The following is a 22789-nucleotide window of genomic DNA, read 5'->3' as shown; positions in this document are numbered from 1 at the left end:
TATCTAGTCAGCAGGGGTGAGTTGGACTGAAGGGTCTGTTTCTATGCTGTACAGCTCTATGACTAGGACTTTGTTTCTGACCATAGTTGAGTTAATTTTCTCTGCCAGTGTTTCAGGCTTGGAGAAATGTACATCTGTTTAAACTGTACATCATTTCTTTAAATACTCTCTATTGCCTGGCTACTACCAAATCTTTTTGCACACTTTTCCAATTCGCCACTATTCACTTGGACTTAAACATTTGTGATGTTCTTTCTTCAGTTTTAAGACCTTAAGTTGAGAATAAACTATGTCACTTTCAAACATAATAAGAAATTCTTTTACATTGTGATCACTATTTCCCAAAAGGCTCCTTTACAGGAAAGCTATTAATTAGCCCATTTTCTGTAGTGATCGGAACTAGGTGGATCTCATTGACAATGAGATCTTTGATTGGGGTTGTTAACCTGGTCAATCAGAAAGTCCTGGCTGACCAATAAAAATGGGGGATTCAGAATCTTCCCACTTGAGGTACTGACTCCGAGCTGCCTGGCCATAGCCAGTGTCCTGTGCACTAGTAAATAAAGGGTGATTTTGTGAGGGGATGCTGGCCTCTGCACAGTTATTTCATTCCCATTGCATGCAGTAAACCCAAATAAGCCTGATTTTTAGTCTTTTAAATTCTGCAAAGTACCATCCTAGAACACTTCTCAACTGAAGAAATTCATACTCCACAACATTAGTACTGATTGGGTTAATTGGTCTACTTGTAAATTGAAGTCACAAGCATCTCTAACTTCCTGACTTATACGATACCCAACATAACTACTAAAGTTTGGTGAACAACTTTTACCAATATTTATTGTCCTTTGCTGGTTCTTATGCTGATTCTATGCCTTGATCCTTCAATCAAAGATCTACCCTTGCTAATGTAATCATTTCCTTATCATTAAAAACCCTTGGATATTCAGTTCACAATATTTGTTACCATGTAGCCATGTCTCCATCTTTAAATATTATCTATTTATCTCAATTTGTAAGTTTAAATCTTCAAACATTTTTGGAAATGTTACATGCATTCATAGACGGTGCCTTCAATTCTGCCTTCCTAACATTAGTTCCTATCCTGATCCTAATTGAGGTCTGGCTATTCTCTGTCGGTCTACAACTTTCCTTTCTATTTTTCTGCTTTCTTTTGAATTGGACCACTCTCTCAGCTTTCCATCCCCCTGCCAGTTGAGTTTAAACCGTCCCAAAAGCACCAGCAAATCGCACTGAGAGGATGCTGGTCATGGTTCTGTTAAGATCCAAACCAGTTCATCTAATATGGGTCCCATTTGCCCTGAACCTGCCTCAATGCCTCAGAAATCTGAAGCCCTCCCTCCTACATCACTTATTCAACACTCACTTTGCCCACCAGTTTTCCTGTTTCGATGCTTTTCCTCCCAGATCCAAAAAATCTTCCTTCAGGACCTCATCCCACATCCTACCTGAGTCACTGGTACCATTTTTCACCCCATCCTCTGTCTGGTCACCCTCTCCCAGAAAGATGTTCTGCAGACACTCCGTGACATCTTGAATCCTGGCACAAAGAAGGTAGATACCACCCTGGGGTCTTTGTATTTACCTTGACTCAATTGTAACACTGTTACATCCAATTCCAGCTTCAGTTTCTCAAAACTCCAGGGTCAATCTATCATTTTACGGGCACTGCTTGCTAGGGGTTCCTTCACCCTAAGCTCCATAATCATATTCAGCCTCATTATACAGCACCAAATCCAGAACTGCCTGTTCCTTTGTGGGCTCTCCCAAAAGTTGTGCCAAAAATACCTATCGCATTAGCATTTCACAAATTCTTTTCCTTGGGATCCGCTACCAACATGATTTCCCCAGTCCACCTGCATATTGAAGTCCCTCGTGATGATTGGAATAGGCCTTTCTTACCTGACCTTTCTATCTCCTGATTGACTTTCAGCCCCCCCATCCTGACTACTGCTAAGAGGCCTGTATAACTCCCATCCGGTCTTTTAATCCCTTCGTAACTCCCCCACTCTACTCACACAGATTTTACACCTTTAAACTCCAAATCACTTCTTGCCATCAGTTTAATTTCATCTCTTACTAACAAGGTAATTCTGCCACCCTGCCCATCTGCCTGTCCTTTTGATAGTTTGTGAATCCTTAGATACTTAGTTCCCAGCCCTGATTCCCTTGCTACCATGTCTCTGTGATACCCACAACATCATACCTGCCAATCTCAATCTGCGCCATAAGCTCATTCACCTTGTTTCAGGTACTGCATACATTTAAGTACAACATCCTCAGTCCTGCATTAATTATTCCCCCTTCCCATCGCTGTCCCCTCATTTGCTATGCCTGAAGTTAGATTCCTGACCATTTCCGTACGCTCTGTCCTATTTCTTGTTTTGGAAATTTTAATAATCTTTCCTGAGCCCTCCTCCAACCCTTTAATGTTTTCCATAATTTTCCATGCAACTGCACCCATTCACCAATTGTTTATTTTAAAGCCCTATCCACAACCCTTGTCATGCAATTCACCAGGAATCTGGTCCCAGCATGTTTCAGGTAGAGCCCAGCCCATAGGAACTGCTCCATCTTTCCCCAGTACTGGGGCCAATACCCTATAAATTTGAACCTGCATCTCCCATACCAATCGTTTAGCCTCGCATTTATCTCTTTAATTTGGTTGCCCCTGTGCCAATGAGTTAGTGGCTCAGGAAGTAATCCAGAGATTATTATCATTCTGGTTCTACTTTTTAATTTAGTCCCTAGCTGCTCATCTTCCCTCAGCAGACCCCCTTTGCTTTTCTTACTGATATTGTTGGCACCTACATGGACCACAACAACTGGATCTTTCCCCTCCCACTCCAAGCTCCTTTGCAGTGCAGATGTGATATCCTGAACCCTGGCACCAGGCAGACAAGATAGCCTTCAGGACCCTCAATCCTGGGCACAGAGAACAGACTCTATTCCCCTGACTATACTATCCCTGATTACAACAACATTTCTCTTTACTCCCCACCTCCCAGCTTCTTGAATGGCTCGCCGTACCACGGTGCTATGGTCTTCCTCCCTACAGTCCCTGCTCTCAGCCATACACAGAGTAAGAATCTCCAACCTGTTTGACAAGCCCTATGGCTGAGTCTGCTTCAGCACTACCTCCTAGATCCTTCTACCTGCCTCACAGGCAGTCACACCCACCTGTCCCTGACCACTGTCTGAATTCAAGTTGGGTTATTCGAAGGGGTATGGTTTCCTCCAGAAACACGGCATTCAGGTGACTCTCCCCTTGCCTTCCCAGTGTTCAAAGCTCAGACTCTGGTTCATCATCTCTGAGCCAGTATTGCTGAAGCAACCAATGCTTGCTGCAGATGTGGTCATTCTGAACCACAATGGGGCCCAGCAATTCCACATCATGCAGGAGTACACGTCGCCTCACCCTGCATTCTGTTTTATTCAATTACCTTGAATTTTAAAAATATCTGACTGATATTTTAGTTTGTAATCTGTAAATATTTCCCTCATTTACCCTCAGTCTGAAAGTAACATATCACAGATAGACAAATTACTAGCTTTAACCAACTAACTAACCTTTTGTTTTCCAGTGATTTAATCTTTGTGCTGATCAAATTATCCTTCGAGCTATGAGCTAAAAATGACAAGCAAGAAGCACCTCTTTGCCTCTGCACCAAATTCCCATGCTACCTCCAAAATTCCCCGAATTATATATACTCACTTGGGCAGTGTGTCAGTCCTGATGTGATCTTTCTTTCCTGATTGTGTATAGCTCATTGTTAGCACCTCCAAGAGCACTTCACAAACCTAAGATCTTTAACATTGAGAAGGACAAGTGCAGACAACACCTGAATAATGTAACCCCTTCAAAGTTTCTACCCTGAAATTTGTTTCTACCCTGTGGCATCCTGATATGGAACTATATCAAGGGATAACAAAGTGTGGAGCTGGATGAACACAGCAGGCCAAGCAGAATCTTAGAAACTATATTAACATTGCTCAGTGTTGTGTCAAAGTTCTGAACCTCCTTTCTTAATGGTATCACGGGTCTAACTACATCATAAAGATTACTATGTTTCAATAAGAGAGCTCATCAACATCTTCTCAAAAGGTATATGGGTGGCTCATAAAGCCCAGACTAGCCAGCAACAGCCACATCCCAAGAATTAATGACTTAACAAGATTAAAAGAGAGGGTACAATGAAACGCAATAGCAGCTGAAGCAACTTGTATGTCTCGGGGCTTACAGAAGCCCATAATGTATTTAAACAAATGAAGAGTGTGTCATCAAAATTAGCCAAACTTTAGGCCCAATAGAACTCAGATGCCTCCCTGTAAGTGACCAATTGACCTTCACAGAAGAATTGGGCTACAGCAGGAAGCACATCCAAAGGAGATAAGTGAACTCCGGTTAGTCTAACATTCCCTCTCACACCTCCATTGCAGCCCTAAATTCCACAGGTGGGGCTGTTAAAATCAGAACAAACGTCAGTGGAAGTGGCAGATGCAGGGTCAGTTTCAACATTTTAAAGACATTTGGATAGGTACATGAATAGAAAAGCTTTAGGGGGATATGGGTTAATGCAGGCAAGTGGGGCTAGTTTAATTTGGGAAACTTGGTTGGCATGGACGAGTTGGACCAAAGGGTCTGTTTCCATGCTGTACTACTCTGTGGTGACCTTATTATGAAGCTGCATCCGACATGAAGTTTTCAAGACAGGGACAATAACAATGGAAAAAGGCATATTTATCATTTTCTTCTGCTTGTTCCACATCAAAAGCTGGTCTGACTCATCTTGAGCTGCTGCACCTTGATTACAAGCTACAGAATTAATCATTGTTCAAAATGCCGAAAATAATCCACCACCTCTCAGGCTTTAACAAGGTCCTTGTCTGTGCTACTTCAGTACTTTGCGTGGGATATGCACTGAGATGGTACTGCTCAATTCAGGTCTGTCTTTTTTTTATGTAACGCATCCTTCAGATCCTTCTTTAAAACAAGGAGAAATAGGAACAGGAGTGGGCCATTCTCCCCCCGTGAGCCAGCACTACCATTCAATTGGGTCATGGCTAATCCAATATCCCTCATGTACATCTGCCTGCCCTTTCCCATAATGTTTGATTCTCCTCCTGATCTAGAATCTATCTCTCTTAGCCTTAAATATGGATAAGAGGTGATACAGTGGCTCCGTGGTTAGCACTGCTGCCTCACAGCACCAGGGACCAAGGTTTGATTCCACTCTTGGGCGAATATCTATGTAGTGTTTGCACATTTTCCCCACCTCTGGGTGCTCTGGTTTCCTCCCATACTCCACAGATGTGTAGATTAGCTGGATTGGCAATATTAAAATGCCCCATAGTGTCTCAGAATGTGCACGCTAGATGGGTCAGCCATGGGAAGTGAAAGGTTACAGGGATGGGGTAAGGGGGTGGGTCTGGGTGGGATGCTCTTCAGAGGATCAATGTGGACTCGATGGGCTCTGCTTTCACAGCTCCTTGACCTGATTTACAATGCTCTGAGAGAAGAAGTTTTAATTCAGCTGTATTATTAAAGAGAGGGGATTTACATTCTGATGCATTTCTTGTACTAAAAGGGAGTGAGTCCTGGAAGAACAGGCTACTCAAGCATTATTTTTGTGACTCCATACCTTTGGTCAGGGAAGCTGCATTTAAATTCCTTTGTCCTTGTGCGTAGACAATTGTTTTTGGCAATAGTTTCAGCCTGAAGAAGCAGGGAACAAAGCAAACTCACCAAACCTTGTGACCTCTGATATCCAACTGTCCCTTCCCTATGCTCCACCCATTGGCTCTCCATTCATTGAGAACAGGCAGCTAAGGTCTCCCGGAGACCAAGATAACTGGAAGATTCATCAAAAACTGTTGAAATTTTAACTTAATTCCTTTATTTTCTAGTTTAAATTAAGAAAGGCTTTAATGTTAACTGTTATCTTATTTCTTTATTTTTCTAGTTATTTTGTGAAGATAATGCTTAACTTGTTAACTGTGTTTTTCTAACTACTTTGTACCTAGGATTCTTGTACCTGGGTACGTAACATGGCACCGTGTGAGGCAACATTATACACTTATCACTGAATTGCTGCACTTGGGTACACATGACAATAAAATCTAAATTTAAATTCTCATCGTGCCCTGCCTGCCATGTGCTTTGACAATGTGATCAGTCCCTTTGGTACATAATTGGACAATTTTTCACTCAGTGAGAATAGACTTTTCCCTCATTGTCAAAGTCTAAGGCCTACAGAAGTGACTAAACAAAACTGTGCCCTGGTGATTTTGTTTGTTTCTTTCTTTCTGCCAGACTACTTCAGGAAGTGTCCTGAGTTAATTTTTATTTCCTGGACAATTCTTAGGTGTGGGCAACCTCCAGTGGCCCGTAAACCAATGAAAACAGGAGTGGGAGAATGAAAAGAGAGCAGTGTTGGAAAATTAGAGGGCTAAAAATATATGCAGTGACAGTTGTTTCTTGGTTTCTGCTGCAGATCACTGAAACATCGTTAAGGCTGAAGATGTAACTATAATTTCAGCTCAACTCAGGCACAAATGTGAACTGGTAATGACTGCCTTCATTGTATCCAAATATAGCAGTACATGACTCAACTGTGATGCAAAAGCAGCGCTGTTAAGTAAAACTACTTACCATAAGATATATCCAGTCGAAAAGATGCTAACTGCAGCCTGGCCTGACTTCCTGTTGGGATAATCATAATGTGTTGTCCTCATTTCAATTAGAATGAAGGGAAGGACTGTAGTGTGCTAAAGAGATAGAAAGAAAAAAGACGAAAATGAGAAAGGAAGCATGCTGTGTACAGAAACAAAACATTACATATGTGTTCATTAGCAATTCAGATTGATCACTGTAACAGTTGAAGAAAATACTTGTAGATAAGGTGATTCTAGTCAAATATTTGACAGTATCCCTTCAGTTTCCTGCAAAGATGGGAGGCAATGGCGTAGTGGTATTATTGCTGGATTGTTAATCCAGACGCCCAGAAAACATCCCGGGGAGCCAGGCTCAAATTCTGCCACGGCAGTTGGTGGAATTTGAATTCAATAAAATACCTGGAATTAAGAATCTAATGATGACCACGAGCAATCACATTTTCGGGAAAAACCCGTCTGGTTCACTAATGTCCTTTAAGGAGGCCTACATGTCACTCCAGACCCACAGCAATGTGGCTGACTCTCATCGGTCCTTCGGGCAATAAATGCTGCCTAGCCAGTGACATCCTCATTCTGTTAATGAAGAAAAGGAAAACAAAATGTCACTTAGTGATCCCAGAAGCTCAGGCTTATGCTGTGGGGGTATGGGTTCAAATCTGACCACGGCGCTTAAGGTGATAAATCTGGCACATAAAGCTGGGAATGCTGGTCAATTTCTGTGAACTCACCTGGCTCATCATCACCCTTCAATGAAGGAAGATTGACTTCCTTTACCTGATCTTGTCCACACCTGACTCCAGATGCACAGCAACATGGTTGATGCTCAGTGGCTTCAGCAAATCACTCAGCTGTACCAAACGGTGATTGTTTGAGAAAGTGCTCAGTCCCACCTTGTCATTGTGAGTGGTAGGTAATGCTGACTTTGCCAGTAAAGAGAAGGGATGGCAACAGTTCACCGTAGGATAGTACAATCTGCCTCTCCTCTCCCCAACGTCTAGATACTGGGGACAATTCGGGCAAGCTAGTTTGAATGCTGGTGAATTCTGATATAAATTTATGTAGTCATATACATTTTCTTAAAAAAAACTACAAATTTAGCTAGTTAGTGCGGGAGGGCAGATTTAGCAGGTGTGGAAGCAAACAAGCCAGCAAATGAAGGTCAAATTTCTGAGCATTGTCAAAAAGAACAAGAAAGTTTATTGTTGTTTACTAGCATGTCAAGCTATTTTTGACAGGCAGTAATTACACTCCAGGCACAATGCACATAGCACTTAACCACCCACCACACAATAACAGGCAATTAAACCACCTTGAGGACATACAGTGAACTCAAAAGTAGAAACTACAAACGTTAGTAACCTGAAGTAAAAACAGAAAATGTTGAAAAATGCACAGCAGGGCAGCCAGGCGTTGTAAAGAGAACAAGTCGAAAAATTAATTGGGAGATGCGGACGTTGTCTCTTGAGAAGATGATGCTGAGCCACCTTCCTGAACCACTGCAATCCACCCACGGAGATGCTGGGAGCCAGGATTCTGTCCCAGGAACAAAGATATATCTCCAAGTCAGGATGGCATGAGGCTTGGAGGGGTGATTGCCAGCTGTTCCTACTCATCTGCTGACCTTGTCTTTCCGCTGGGGTGGGGGCTTTCAAGACGGGGGGGGGCACATTTTTTAAGGTGGGAGGAGAGAGATTTGAAAAAGACATGGGGACAATATTTTTTTACACAGACGGTGGTTCACTGAGGAAACAGATTCCTGAGGAACTGGCGAAATGTGGATGCAATTACTACGTTTAAAAGTCACTTAGATAAGTACATGAATAGGAAAGGTTTGAAGGGATGTGTGCCAGGGGCAGGCAGGTGGGATTAGTTTAGTTTGGGATTATGTACAGTGTGGACTGGTTGGACTGAAGGATCTGTTTTGGTGCTGCATGACTCTATGGCTCTATGGGTATGAAGCTTTTCAAAACCCTCCCCAGAATTAAGATTAAGCTGTGTTGTTTATAGTTGTTGCATCAGTCCTTCATTGAATAATGGTAATTCTCTGGTCCTCTGGCACTATCCCTGAGCCTTTGTTGCATGCTTTAGACCAACAGCAATGAAATGAAGAGATCACAAAGTGTGGAGCTGGATGAACACGGCAGGCCAAGCAACGTCTTAGGAGCACAGAAGCTGATGTTTCGGGCTAGACCCTTAAGTTAGTTTCACCTTTCAGTGGGTGCTGAATGACCTCAGTGAGATCAGTTGGGAATGGGAGGTGAGGAAGGGGTGTGGGGAGATGGTATGGGAAGAAGTTCTCTGGATTAGAGACCCTCAATATCCCAGAAGATCCAGAATGCCTGGGGGATGAAGTGAATTCACATGACCCTCCCATCACTGGATAATTTGAGATTCACTGCAGAATTTCACCCTTGATGATTTAGCTGCTCCTGACAAATGAGCATATCGATAATAATTATCACTCTCAATATGTTGCCACTTCAGTCATTATTCAAACTTAGCTTTTAGGGTGTCAAAACAAGTTAAATTCCTTTCCAGAAATTACACGTTTAAAAACACAAGAGGTCATTGCTGGTGCATATTAGGTTACTGTGCATATTAATAAAACTCGTGGGATTCATTAACATCTAAACATTACCAGGTGGCTTTGGAACGCCAGTGCACTATTAGCAGGGAAGTACCAGAGAAAAGAGTTCCGAAGTTGTGCTTCCCCAGAGGCTGAATTTCTCTCCTCATCCGGTGCCAAACAGGGAAGGCATGAAGTGACATTCAGGATAATCCGTCACTGAGGAATAAGGGAAGATCAGAAAACAACACAATACTCCAGCCCATCAAAGCCAAGAAAAGAACAAAGAAAATTACAGGCCCTTCAGCCCTCCAAGCCTGCACCAACATGCTGTGCAATGCAACTAAAACCCCCTACCCTTCTGGGGACCTAATTGCTCCATTCCCATCCTATTCATGTATTTGTCAAAACACGTTTTAAAAGTCACTGTCATATCTGCTGCCATTACCTCCCCCAGCACCCACCACCCTCTGTGTAAAAAACATGACTCATACATCACCTTTAAACCTTGTCCCTCACACCTTAAACCCATGGCCCCCCGTAACTTACTCTTCCGCCCTGGGAAAAAGCTTCTGGCTGTCCTGTCTGTCCATGCCCTTCATAATCTTGTAGACCTCTATCAGGTCGCCCCTCAACCTCCATTATTCCAGTGACAACAACCAAAGTTTCTCCAACTTCTCTTCATGCCCACCATACCACGTAAACCTTTTGTCTACCCTCTCCAAAGCCACCACATCCTTCTGGTGGTGTGGTGACCAGAATTGAGCACAATACTCCAAATGTGGCCTAACTAAGGCTCGATAAAGCTGCAACATTACCTGCCTATTTTAAACCTCAGTGCCCCGGGCTATGAAGGCAAGCATGCTGTATGCCTTGTTGACTACCTTTTCCACCTGTGTTGCCACTTTCAGTGACCTGCGTACCTGTACATCCACACACATCATCAGACGCCATTTCCACCACCTCCAGCAAGTTGCCGCCACCTGACACATATTCCTCTCCCCTCCCTTGTCTGCCTTCTGCAGGGACCGTTCCCTCTGGGACACCCTGGTCCATACTTCCTTCATCCCCAACACCACCTCACAGCCCTACTGCACCTTCCACTGTAACCGGCGAAGGTGCAACACCTGCCCATTTACTTCCTCCCTCCTCAGTATCCAAGGGCCCAAACATACCTTCCAGGTAAAGCAACACTTCAAGTGCACTTCCCAGAATCTAGTCTACTGCATTCGCTGCTCACATTGTGGTCTCCTCTACAGCGGGGAAATGAAGCATAGACTTGGCGACCACATCGCAGAACATCTACATTCTGCTTGCAGAAAAGACTCTGAACTACCTGTTACTTGCCACTTCAATGTACCACCTTTCTTCCTGGTCAACATCTCTGTCTCTGGCTGCCTGCAGTGTTCCAGTGAAGCCCAATGCAAGCTGGAGGAACAACACCTCATTTGCCGCTTGGGGACTCGACTGTCCTCCGGACTCAATATTGAGTTCAATAATTTTAGGGCCTAAACTCCCCCATGTCCCAGCCCCCCAACCCCACACACCAGGCCTTGTTACCACATAGCTGGCCACTACACACCCCCTGTTGTTAGTCACTAACAGTCCCCTTTAATAACTACTCGCCCTCCCAGCCTGATCATTAGCAACTCCTTTGTCTGTCCAACTGTCTTTCTCTCTCTTTGGGCTCTATCCTATCATTTACTCCCTACCCCACTCACCTCCCTATTTTCTGCATATAAACTGACGTTTTCCCAGCCACCATCAGTTCTGAGGATGGGTCACCGGACCCAAAATGTTAACTCTGTTTTCTCCCTCAGTGCCAGATGCTGCCAGACCTGCTGAGCTTTTCCAGCAACTTTGTTTTTGTTCCTGATTTACAGCACCCGCAGTTCTTTTGGTTTTTACCTGTACATCCAGATCTCTCTGCCCATCAATGCTTTTAAAGGTTCTGCCATTTGCTGTATATTTTCCATCTGGATTAGACCTTCCAAAATGCATTATCTCACATTTTTCTAGATTAAACTCCATCTGCCATTTCTCTGCCCGAGTCACCAACCGATCTATATCTAGCTACATACTCTGACGGTTCTCATCACTATCCGCAATTCCAGCATCCTTTGTGTCATCAGTAAACTTACTAATCAGACCAGTTACATTCTCCTCCAAATCTTTTATATACATTACGAACAGTAAAAGTCCCAACACTGATGCCTGGGGAATGCCTCTTGTCACAGCCCTCCATTCAGAAACACACCCTTCCACTGCTACCTTCTGTGTTCTATGGCCGAGCCAATTTTTTATCCATCTCGCAAACTCACTTCTGACCCTGTGCGACTTGACCTTCTGTATCAGCTTGCCATGAGGGACCTTGTCAAAGGCCTCACTGAAGCCCATGTAGACAATATCCACTGCCCTACCCTCATCGATCATCTTCGTCACTTCCACAAAAAACACAACCAAGTTAGTGAGAAACAACTTCCCCCTCACAAAACCCTGTTGCCTGTCGCTATTACGCCCATTAGTTTCCAAGTAGGAGTAAATCCTGTCTTGGAGAATCCTCTCCAAAAAAATTTCCCTACCAGTGACGTCAGGCTCACCGGCCTGTAATCAGCTGGATTATCCTTACCACCCTCCTTAAACAAAGGAACAACTTTGGCTATTCTCCAAACCTCTGGGACCTCCCCTGTAGCCAGTGGGGATACAAGATTACCCTTAAGGCCCCTACAATTTCCTCCCTTGCCTCTCTCAGTATTCTGGAGTATATCCCATCAGGCCGTGGGGACTTGTCTGCTTTAATGTTTTTCAAGACTCCCAATAGCTCCTCCCTTTTGATCTCAACATGACCCAAACTATCTACACACCCTTCCCTAGACTCATCATCCACCAAGCCCTTCTCTATGGTGAATACTGACGCAAAGTGCTCATTTAATATCTCATCCATTTCCTCTGGTTCCACACATAAATTCCCTTTCCTGTCCTTGAGTGGGCCAACCCCCTGACTGGCTACCCTCTTGATCATTATATATATATATATATAAAATGCCTTGGCATTTTCCTTAATCCTGTTGGCGAATGACCTTCTATGACCCCTTTTAGCCGTCCTGACTCCTTGCTTAAGTTTCTTTCAACTTTCCTTGTATCCCACCCTTGCTTCATGTGTTCCCAGCCTCATAGCCTTGATAAATGCTTCCTTTCTCTTTTTGTTTAGGCTCACAATATCTCTTGTTATCCATAGTTCCCTAAATCTGCCATACTTATCCTTCATCCTTACAGGAACGCGCTGGTCCTGAGTTTCCAGCAACTTACACTTGAAAGCCTCCCAGATACCATATGTTGATTTGCCCTCAAACATCTGCTCCAATTCTTCAGCTCCTGCCTAATATTGTTGTAATTAGCCTTCCCCTAATTTTGCACCTTCATCTGACAACTACACCTATCTTTATCCATCAGTACCTTAAGGCTTACTGAATTGTGATCACTGTTCCTGTGCTGCTCCCCTACTGAGACATCGACCACCTGGCCAGGTGCATTCCCCAATCCTAGGTCCAGTACAGCCCCCTTCCTAGTTGGACAATCTACATACTTTTTCAAGAAGCCCTCCTGGATGCTCCTTACAAACCCTGCCCCATCCGAGCTCCAAGCACTAAGTGAACCCCAGTCAATAGATGGGAAGTTAAAATCACCCACGATAACAACCTTGTTATTTTTACAGCTTGCCAAAATCTGCCTACATATCTGTTCTTCTATCTCCCGCTGGCTGTTGGGAGGCCGATAGTAAACCCCAAATAGTGTGATTACACCCTTCCTGTTCCTGAGCTGTACCCATACTGCCTCACTGTATGGGCCATCCAAGGTGTCCTCCTGCAGTAACAGCTGTGATATCATCCTTAACAAGTAGCGCAACTCCCCCACCCCTTTTATATTCCTCTCTAACCCACCTGAAACATCTGAATCCTGTAACGTTAAGCTGCCAGTCCTGTTCCTCCCTTAACCAAATCTCTGGAATAGCAACAACATCATAGTTCCAAATACTAATCCAAGGTCTAAATTCATCTGCCTTACCTGTTACACTTCTCGCATTGAAACAGTACACTTCAGTCCACCAGATCCACTTTGGTCAGCAACAACACCCTGCCTGCTCTTCCTCTGAGTCTTACTGGCCCTATTCTCTAGAGCCTTTTCTGTAAATTCTCCTCTGCTTTGGTTCCCAAGTCCCTGCCAAACTAGTTTAAATCTTCCCAAGTGACACCAGCAAATCTCCCAGCCAGAATATATGTGCCCATCCAGTTTAGATGCAACCTGTCCTGTAGATGCAACAAGACTTTCTCACCAAAGACAGTGGAGAAGAGTACATATCGGTGAAGGCTCAATCCTTATTCCACGCACTCTGACCTCATCCACCAAAATCCTTTTCTGAGTTAAATGTATCTCTTTGTGAAATTTACTCCTTTGTAAGGACTTCAGTATTAAATACACTGGAAAGTACACCTCACAATTAGGCCATTCAGCCCATATGGTCCATGCTGCTGTTTCTTCTCTACTGACCTTCTATCTTTCACCATCTCATATCATCTGTGTATTCTTCAGTCCTTATGCGCTGATGCAGATTTTCATTAAATGCATCTATCTTCGCCATCTCAGCACTCCTTGGGGCAGGTGATAACACATTTGAAATTTGCATCATTATCTAGGTAAAGGTGAGTCACTTGAACTTCTTTGTGGATTTTTAGGGAGTATCCAATGTTGGCTTTTCAAGTGGGGAAAACGTCATGGAGAGGAGCAAGAAAGCAAGTACAAAGAAAATTGAAACCATTCTGCAAGGGAAATTTGCAGAGAATGCATCCGAGAGGATATGAAGCAGTCACCCCCAAAGGTTTGCAGATACTGTTTCTGATTTCACACAATTCACAGGGTACACATCTGCTTCCTTTGTGCAGTACAAGGGTGCTGCAGAATTTCCTGATGTCTTCAGGTAACCACAGGGTCTGATTGTTATCTGCGATTGTTATCTCCTGAACTGGGGCTGTCGCTCAAAAGAAAAATGCACCATTGAGTGTTGTCTTGGTGTCTCACTGTTGCACAGAACCCCTTGTGGTATCCTCAGATCAAATCTACTGTTAGCCACCCTGAGAGAAACACACCCAAACACATTTGAAATGTAAACCCACTCATCTTCTCGCTTGTCACTCATGTCTGCTCAGTTTAATGGCTGGTATGAAAAAGGCCACTTTCTACATAGCAATAAAATCTCGTTGACTTTATTAACAAGTGTTTGTCAACCACATTAATATCAGAACAGTACGTAGAAACCTTGTGATGATGTCAGTGACCTGCTCAGGTCCACTTCGGTAAGAACAGGTTCACCATGAATTTGAAACTTGCTGGTTGCTAAGCAACCCAAATATTTGGAAATATATCCTTCAGTTCCTTCAGTGTCATTTGGTGAGAATCCTAGACCTCCCTCCCTAACAGGACTGTAAATGTATCTGTGATAACAAGGTGTAGAGCTTGTTGAATGCAGCAGGCCAAGCAGCATCATAGGAGCAGGAAAGCTGATGTTTTGGGCCTAGGCCCTTCTTCAGAATACTACAAATCCACTCCAAAACCTTAGAGACCATGTGGAGGTCTCCTGTACTGGTCTGCTGCAGAGAACTGCTGGAGACAGACTGTGATGTTTGTCTTTATAAATTTGCTGCATGTTTCTCTGACCTATGGTCACACTGCGTACAGCTGTAATGTAGCCTTTTTTTTCTTCATTTCTCTCATCTGTAACTAGGGATTGTATTTAGATAGTACCTTTATACCCAGGATGGCACTATATGTGGTGACTTAGAAACTTTTCACTGTACTCATTTGACAATAAAGCTCATTCAATTCAATTCAGAAGTGGAAGCCAATCAATCTCCTTTCTCTTTATCCACATCTTTGATGGTTTACTGGAAGTGGGTCCAGGAAGGAAGAAAGCAAAGGGTAAGTTCTCATACTTCATCGAGTTTGCTGTGTCGAGTGGCCTCAATAACTTTTATCACTTCAGGCTCCCACCCTCCCCCCGAGGCTGCTTTGTTTGGAAATTCCTCAGAATGTTTGGCAAAACGCGCACTGTGCAAAATTGACATTGGGAAGCCTCAGGATGACCCAGAGCTGAGCTGAGAGGAGGCTTCCAGTTGTTGATGCAGATTCTCAAGTCAGGACTTGGCACACAGCAACATTCTTGTACAAAAACGCAATTTGGAGTTTAAACTCATCATATTGAAAACAAATCTTAAGCAGACAGATCAGAGATCGCCCCAGCACTGTCCTAAAGTTAATTTCTACTTGTCTGGAGACAATGAAGGACATTGGTGAGGACAAAAGGGACAATTGATAACATCGGAATAATCTACATAGTCTGTAAAAAGACTGTTATAAAGTACAGTGTCCAGTTCTGGTTGCCCTGTCACAGGAAGGATATTATTGAGCTGCAGAGGGTTCAGAAGAGATTTACCAGGATGTTGCTGGGAATGGAGGGTTTGAGTTACAAAGAGAAGCTGCATTGGCTGGGGCATTCCTTTGTTGGAGGTGGAGGGGTGACCTGAGAGAGGCTTATAAATTCATGAGGGGCACAGATAAAATGAATGGCGGGTGTCTTTTCCCTCGGGAGGGGGATTTCAAAACTAGTCAGCATATTTTTAAGGTGAGAGGAGAAAGATTTCTATCAGACATAAGGAGCAATTTTTTTTACACAGGGAGTGGTTCGTGTGTGAAATGAACTGCCAGAGAAAGTGGTGGATGTGGGTACGGTTACAACATTTACAATACATCTGCATAAGTACATGAATAGGAAAGGATGAGGAGAATATGGGTCAAATGCAGATAGGTGAGACTAGCTTAGGTTGGGAACATGGCTGGCATGGACTGGTTGGACCAAAGGGTCTGTTTCCTTGCTGTATGACTCATTTTGCTGTGAAAGGTGGGAGAATCTCTGAAGGGGATTGTTGGATTAGTATGTGTGATAAACAATACTTCCTTCATTCATAAAACGCATTAATCATAGAATATGGTACAGTATGGTTTAAGGTCATTTGGCCCATCAAGTCTACACTGACCCTCTGACGTGCGTCCTACCCAGATCCACCCCTTACCCCATCCCTGGATTTTCCATGGCTAAGTCACCGAATGTACACATCCCTGGACACTATGGGCAATTTAGCATGGCCAATCCACCTAACCTGCACATGTTTGGATTATGGGGGGAATCCAGAGCACTCGGAGGAAACCTATACAGACACGAGGAGAATGAGCAAATTCCTGTGATCTTCAATTTGAACTACCTAAAGGGATTTGAAAAATTGAAGGATACAATGTTTTCAATTCAATAGGGGAAAGAGCCAGGCAGTGGAACTAATTTTAACAATGTTTCAAAGCACCAATACTGGTAGGATGGGCTAAATAAATATCTGCTGTATTGCATCATTTGCAAAGAGGTGGATTATAAAGAACAGCCTGAAAGCAGGAGCACGGGGTTTAAGGAGAGAGCTGTAGACTCTGGTAGACTAGGCAGCTGGAACTGTGGTCACCAGGAATGATGAAGGAGCTAGCGATGTGTGCAGATAGCGGGTAACCGCTCAGCCAGGCCCCTGGTGTAAGTTACAGCTGGCATGTGTGCAATGTGTGGGTGGATGGATGATAGGGCCCTCTACTATGCAAGAAGCTGAGTGAGGGACACGGCTGGCACAGGAGGTGGGAGAACCCAAAACTCCCCTCATGACCAATGTGAAACATAACAGATGGTATAGTCACTGCCCATTCTGCCATCACAAAAGCAGTGCAGGAACGGACAAACCCACACCGTTTCAAGAACAGGATGCAGACAATATCAATAACTGACAGTATCCTGGCCAGACTCCTCCCCACCCACAACTTCAATAGGTTTCACCAATGTAAGTGTTTATGTGGAGCAGTAAACTTCCAGGTCAGTGCGTCCAGCGGGGAGACGGGAATACAATGTGGGAATGTGTGAGGTCATGCACTTTGGTGGGAAGAATAGAGGCATAGTCTATTTTCTAAACAGGGAAGAGCTTCAGAAATCTGAGGCACTAGTTCAGCATTATCTCAAGGTTCGCACGCAGGCTCGGTTGGTGGTTAGGAAGGCAAAAGCAATGTCTGCTTTCATTTCAAGAGGGCTAGAATACAAAAGCAGGGATGTCCTGCTGAGGTTGTATAAGGCTCTGGTCAGACCACATTTGGAATATTGTTTGCAGCTTTGGGCCCTGTATCTTAAGGCAGGATGTGCTGGCCTTGGACAAAGTCCAGAGGAGTTTTACAAGAATGATCTCAGCAATGACGGGCTTGTCATACAGGGAGCTATTGAGGACTCGATGAAGTTTAAAACGATGAGGCGGGGATCTCAATGAAACTTACCGAAAACTTTACTTTTCCAAAATGCAACACGTCACATTTGTCATTTATATAACTGATTTGGACATGAGTAGAGGAGGAATGATTAGTAGGTTTGCAGATGACACCAGAATTGGTGGTGCAGTGGACTGTGAAGAAGGTTATCTCAAAGCACAAAGGGATACTGATCAGATGGGCAAAGGAGAGGCAAACGGAGCTTAATTTAGATTTAAACTTAGCTAGAGTGGACATGGAAAAGATCTGATGGACCAGGGCACAAGGCCACAGCCTCAGACGGCAGGGATGACCATTTAGAACTGAGATGAGGGGAATTTCTTAAGCCAGAACTTGATATGGGTGGTGAACAGGGCAGTGAATCTGGGTAACTCATTGCCACAGAGGGCTGTGGAGGTCAAATCACTGAGTGTATTTAAGACAGAAATATATAAGTTCTTGATTAGTAGAGGTGTCAAAGGTTATGGGCACAAGGTAGGAAAATGAGGTTAAGAAAAATATGAGCCATGAGCCATGGTGGAGCAGACTTGGGCTGAATGGCCTAATTCTGCTCCTACATCGTATGGACTTATGGAAGCTCATGGTCAGACAAGATGGTGTTGAGTGTGGGCAATCATGTCTCACAAACTTGATTGAAGCAAATTGATTTTTGAAGCAGGAACATAGAAGATTGATGGAGGCAGGGTGGATATTGTCATATGGACTTCAGCAAAATGCTTGACAAGGTTCTGCATGGTAAACTGGTTAGCAAGGTTAGATCACAAGGAATACAGGAAGGGCTAGCCATCTGAATACAAAATTGGCTCGAAGGTAGGAGAGAGAGGGTGATGGTGGAGAGTTGCTTTTCAGACTGTGACCAGTGGTGTACTGCAAGGGCTGGTGCTGGGTCCACTGCTCTTTGTCATTTATATAAATGATTTGGACGTGAGTAGAGGAGGAATGATTAGTAGGTTTGCAGATGACACCAGAATTGGTGGTGCAGTGGACTGTGAAGAAGGTTATCTCAAAGCACAAAGGGATACTGATCAGATGGGCAAAAGAGAGGCAAACGGAGCTTAATTTAGATAAATGTGACGTGTTGCATTTTGGAAAAGTAAATCTGGGCAGGACTTATATACCTAATGGTAAGGTCCTAGGGAGTGTTGTTGAGCGAGGAGACCTTGTAGTCCATCAACGATGATTAAATGGCGGAGTGGACTCGATGGGCCGAATGACCATACTTCCACTCCTATGTCTTATGGTCTTATGGAGTGCAGGTTCATATTTCCTTGAAAGTGGAGCCACAGATAGATAAGGTAGTGAAGAAGGCATTTGGTGCACCTGCTTTTATTGGTTAGTGCATTGAGTATACAAATTGGGATGTTATGTTGCGGCTGTACAGAATATTGGTTAGGCCACATCTGAAATATTGCGTTCAGTTCTGGTCTCCCTGTTATAGAAAACATGTCCTTAAATTTGAAAGTGTAAAGAAAAGGTTGACAAGGATATTGCCGAGCTTGGAGCATTTGAGGTTATGGGAGAGGTTGAATAGGCTGGGGCTATTTTCCTTGGAGTATCAGAGATTAAAGTTGTTCATAAATTAATGAAGGACAAGAATAGGGTCAATATTCAAGATCTTTTTTTCAGAGTGGGGGATTCCAAAGCTTGAGGGTGTAGGTTTAAGGTGAGAGGAGAAATATTTAGAAGGCACCAAAGGGGCAATATTTTCACACAGAGGGTGGTGCGTGTATGGAATGAACTGCCAGAGGAAGTGGTGGAGGCTGGTACAATTACAACATTTAAAAGGCGGCTGGATGGATACATGAATAGTAAAGGCTTGGAGGGATGTGGAGCCAAATGCTGGCAAATGGGACTAGATTAATTTCAGATATCTGGTCAGCATGGATGAGTTGAACCGAAGGGTCTGCTTCCGTGCTGTACGTCACTGTGACACTATGCTCATTTTCATTTGATACTATCTGGAACTCTGCCAGTCTGAAGGTGGGTTCTGAGCAAACACTGAAAGACCAGAGCACATTACAGAACTAGTAGCAACCTTTCACAATGAGAATACAGTTATCTTTGACATTTGGCAGAGCATAATCGCAACATATTTATGCGACAGGAACTGAAATGAATTCCCCCGAGTTCAGCGTTTCAGGGCCGACAGATCAGCAAAAGTGATGGGACAGTCGTCAGCTTATCACGTCTGTTCTGTGTGATGTGCACTTCCTGTGAAACTGGGTCAGACTGCAGCTGGGTGGGAGACTACAGCTGCAAACTGGCTCAACCACCCCCTACTGCAAAAATTCCCAGAAAAGAAAACTGAAGCAGAATTCAGTTCGCAGCACAGCAGAAGTGAAGCAGCAGCATTCTTTGGGTGGAAACATTTACAGACAACACATCTGCAAAGAGATTTGTCAATCAGTTATGACAATTTGGTCAACAGAACTATGGGTGCTGGAAATCTGAGACAGAAATTGCTGGAGAAACTCAGCAGGCCTGGCAGCATCTGTGGAGAGACAATCAGAATTAATATTCCAAGTCCAGTGAACCTTTTTCAAAACTGGCGGATGAGAGGGCTGAGAGGTTAAGGCAATAGACTGCAAATCTATTATGCTCTGTACACATGGGGTTGAATCACATTCTCATAACGTTTACAATAACTCTGCACCTTTGCCCACAAGATAAGATTAGTTTTGTTTCTTTCATGCAGTGGAAATGGACAGACATTTGTAAGCATTTCTTATTTATTCATTTTAAGCATGTGAGTGTCGCTGGCTGGAGTAGCATTTATCACCCTTTTCTAATTGACCCTGAGAAGCTGGGGGTGAGATACCTTCTTGAGCTGAGGCAGTCCATGTGCGGTAGGTTGATCCACAATGCTTTTAGGGAAGGAATTCCTGGATTATAATGCAGTGACACTGAAGGAACAGTGATATATTTCCAAATCGGAATGGAGACTGGCTAGGAGAGGAATTTGCAAGTGGTTGTATTCCCATATATCTTGGCCCATGTTCTGCATGCTTAGGGCACTGCCTGGAAAAGTGCTGGAGGCAGCTTCAACTGAGGTTTTCAAATGGCTAATGGATGTTTATTTGGAGATAAATAGTGGGCAGGGATGTGTGGAAAGGCAGGAGACTGGGACAAGGTCATGATGGGTTCCTTGCATGCCATCACAATTCTGAAATTTGTGAACATTCTCTCAGTCTGTACATGACGATGCAACTAACTCCACAGAACTTTATTTGCCTCTTCTCCCTTATCGCTGCCGATGAACAGAAATCTATCAATCTCAGATTTAAATTTAGCAATTGATCTAGTGTCCATTGCTGTTTGCGCAAGACAGTTCCAAAATCCTGCCAGCCTTTGAGTATCAAAGAGCTTCCTAATTTCACTCTTTGAAAGGCCTAGCTCTTACTCCAAGCCTCCAACTCCAAGCCTCCAACTCCAAGCCTCCAACTCCAAGCCGAAGTCATTAACATCAGAAACAACCAGTTAGGCAACTCCTCAAATCAGTTCTGCCATTCATTTAAATTGTGGCTAATCCATAATTTAATTCCAGTTGTCAGTCTTCAATTCATATCCCTCTACATCCTTACCTTTTTAAAACCTTCTAGTTTCTCAGTCCTGATAGCTTTGATTGTCCCTTCATTAGAGGCATTTTCGGTGGAGACTGTTTCTGTTTTCTGCCAGCCCTTGTGTGAAAAATCCTTCTCGATCTCACTCTCAAACAGACCCACCATTAAACTTGATCTCGTACCAACCTCTTTCAGCAATGATAATAGATTGGAGAAGGAGGGACTGATCTCCTTGATGGTAAAGGTAAAGTTGCCCTAGTCTTATCAGAGCAGAGGGCTCCCCTCTCATGCGAGAGTAACAACCTGAGGGTCACTACACCTCAGGCAAGGGGAGAGGCTGAGAAGGCAAGTCCTTCATGCTAGCCTCAGCCAGTGCAGGAATTGAACCAGTGCCTTTAGCATCACTGGTTACTGCAAGCCAGCCATGCAGCTAGCTGTGCCAATTGACACCCATCTCCTGACAGATGGAAACATCGATGGAGGTGGTCAAAATCAGAAGGGCTTCAGGCAGAATAGATGGGGATAAACTGTTCCCATTGATGCGGGGATCGAGGAAAAGGTAGGGTGAACTGTAAGTGATCAGCAAAAGAATGAATGATTCTCCAAAGAAAGCCTTTTTTTGAGCAGTTTGTGATGTGCTGTATCCTTCCAGTCTGCCATCAGTTTCCCAACCAATGACTGACCACCGTTACAGCATAAGCTTTGTAATCAGCCACAGTCAGAAGGCCTGAAGATAACACCATATTCCCAGGCACGTGTAAAAACTCTGCTTTTATAATCCATTTCACATGCAGACTGGAAGTACCTCTAAAAACACAGGATTTGAATGCTTTTTAATTTGATTTATTGTCACGTGCATTTTACAGTGCAAAGTACAATAAAATACAGTAAAAAGCCTGCCATCATTGCCACAATACGGTGCCATGCTGATAGTTTGAAAAAAAGAGAATGATGAAAAGAAAAAGCTTAAAGAGATGTCAATCTACATTCGCGTTCTGAGCCAGCTCAGAACCACCACCATCTCGCCGCCATCTCCTGCTGACCCCAACTAACGTGAAGTTGCCAATCCTCAGGCACCATCTGTTGTTGCTGGGCTGATAGCCCTTCACAACCGCTTCACCTCCTCCTGTGCCAGACCAACTAACCTCAGAGATGCATCTCTCACCATTGGGCCCACTGCGTCGATGTTGCTGTATGTCCTTCTGTCACTGCCAGCACCGGACTCAACCAGCGACAAAGTTACCAATCCTCCGGCACCATCTTTCAACGACAGGCCAATTCTCCTCCACCGCTACGCCACCAGTGCCACACCCAACCAACAATAAAGTCACCAATTCTCCAGCATCATCTTTCACCACCGGGCCAATCCTCCTCCACCAGCCCCTCGCTGTCACCAGTGCCACACCCAACCAACAAAAAAGTCACCGATCCTCAGGCTCCATCTTTCACTGTTGGGCCTACCTCTGCCAATATAGCAGCCACAGATTCCAGGATCCAGTGCTCACCCTGGAAAAGTAAGGAAGGCCTCGCTCCCCCCATACTGGATAGAATATCTAAATACTGCAGCTATTTT

The 22789-nt window shown here is 43.9% G+C and overlaps 1 protein-coding gene across 2 annotated transcripts in view; it reads right to left on the bottom strand.

Annotated features, from left to right (window-relative positions):
• Positions 1-22789, bottom strand: part of aig1 (androgen-induced 1 (H. sapiens)) — a 126237-nt gene that overhangs the window by 37080 nt on the left and 66368 nt on the right. For both annotated transcript variants that reach the window (XM_048535473.2, XM_048535474.2), the window contains exon 4: positions 6674-6789. In XM_048535473.2, the coding sequence (XP_048391430.1) occupies positions 6674-6789 (116 nt within the window). The remainder of the gene's footprint in view (positions 1-6673; positions 6790-22789) is intronic.

The sequence above is a fragment of the Stegostoma tigrinum genome, chromosome 9 (genome assembly GCF_030684315.1).
Source record: "Stegostoma tigrinum isolate sSteTig4 chromosome 9, sSteTig4.hap1, whole genome shotgun sequence".
NCBI classification, from domain to species: Eukaryota; Metazoa; Chordata; class Chondrichthyes; order Orectolobiformes; family Stegostomatidae; genus Stegostoma; species Stegostoma tigrinum.
The sequence above is the reverse complement of the archived record's forward strand: the minus strand, read 5'-3'. Positions and strand labels throughout refer to the sequence as shown.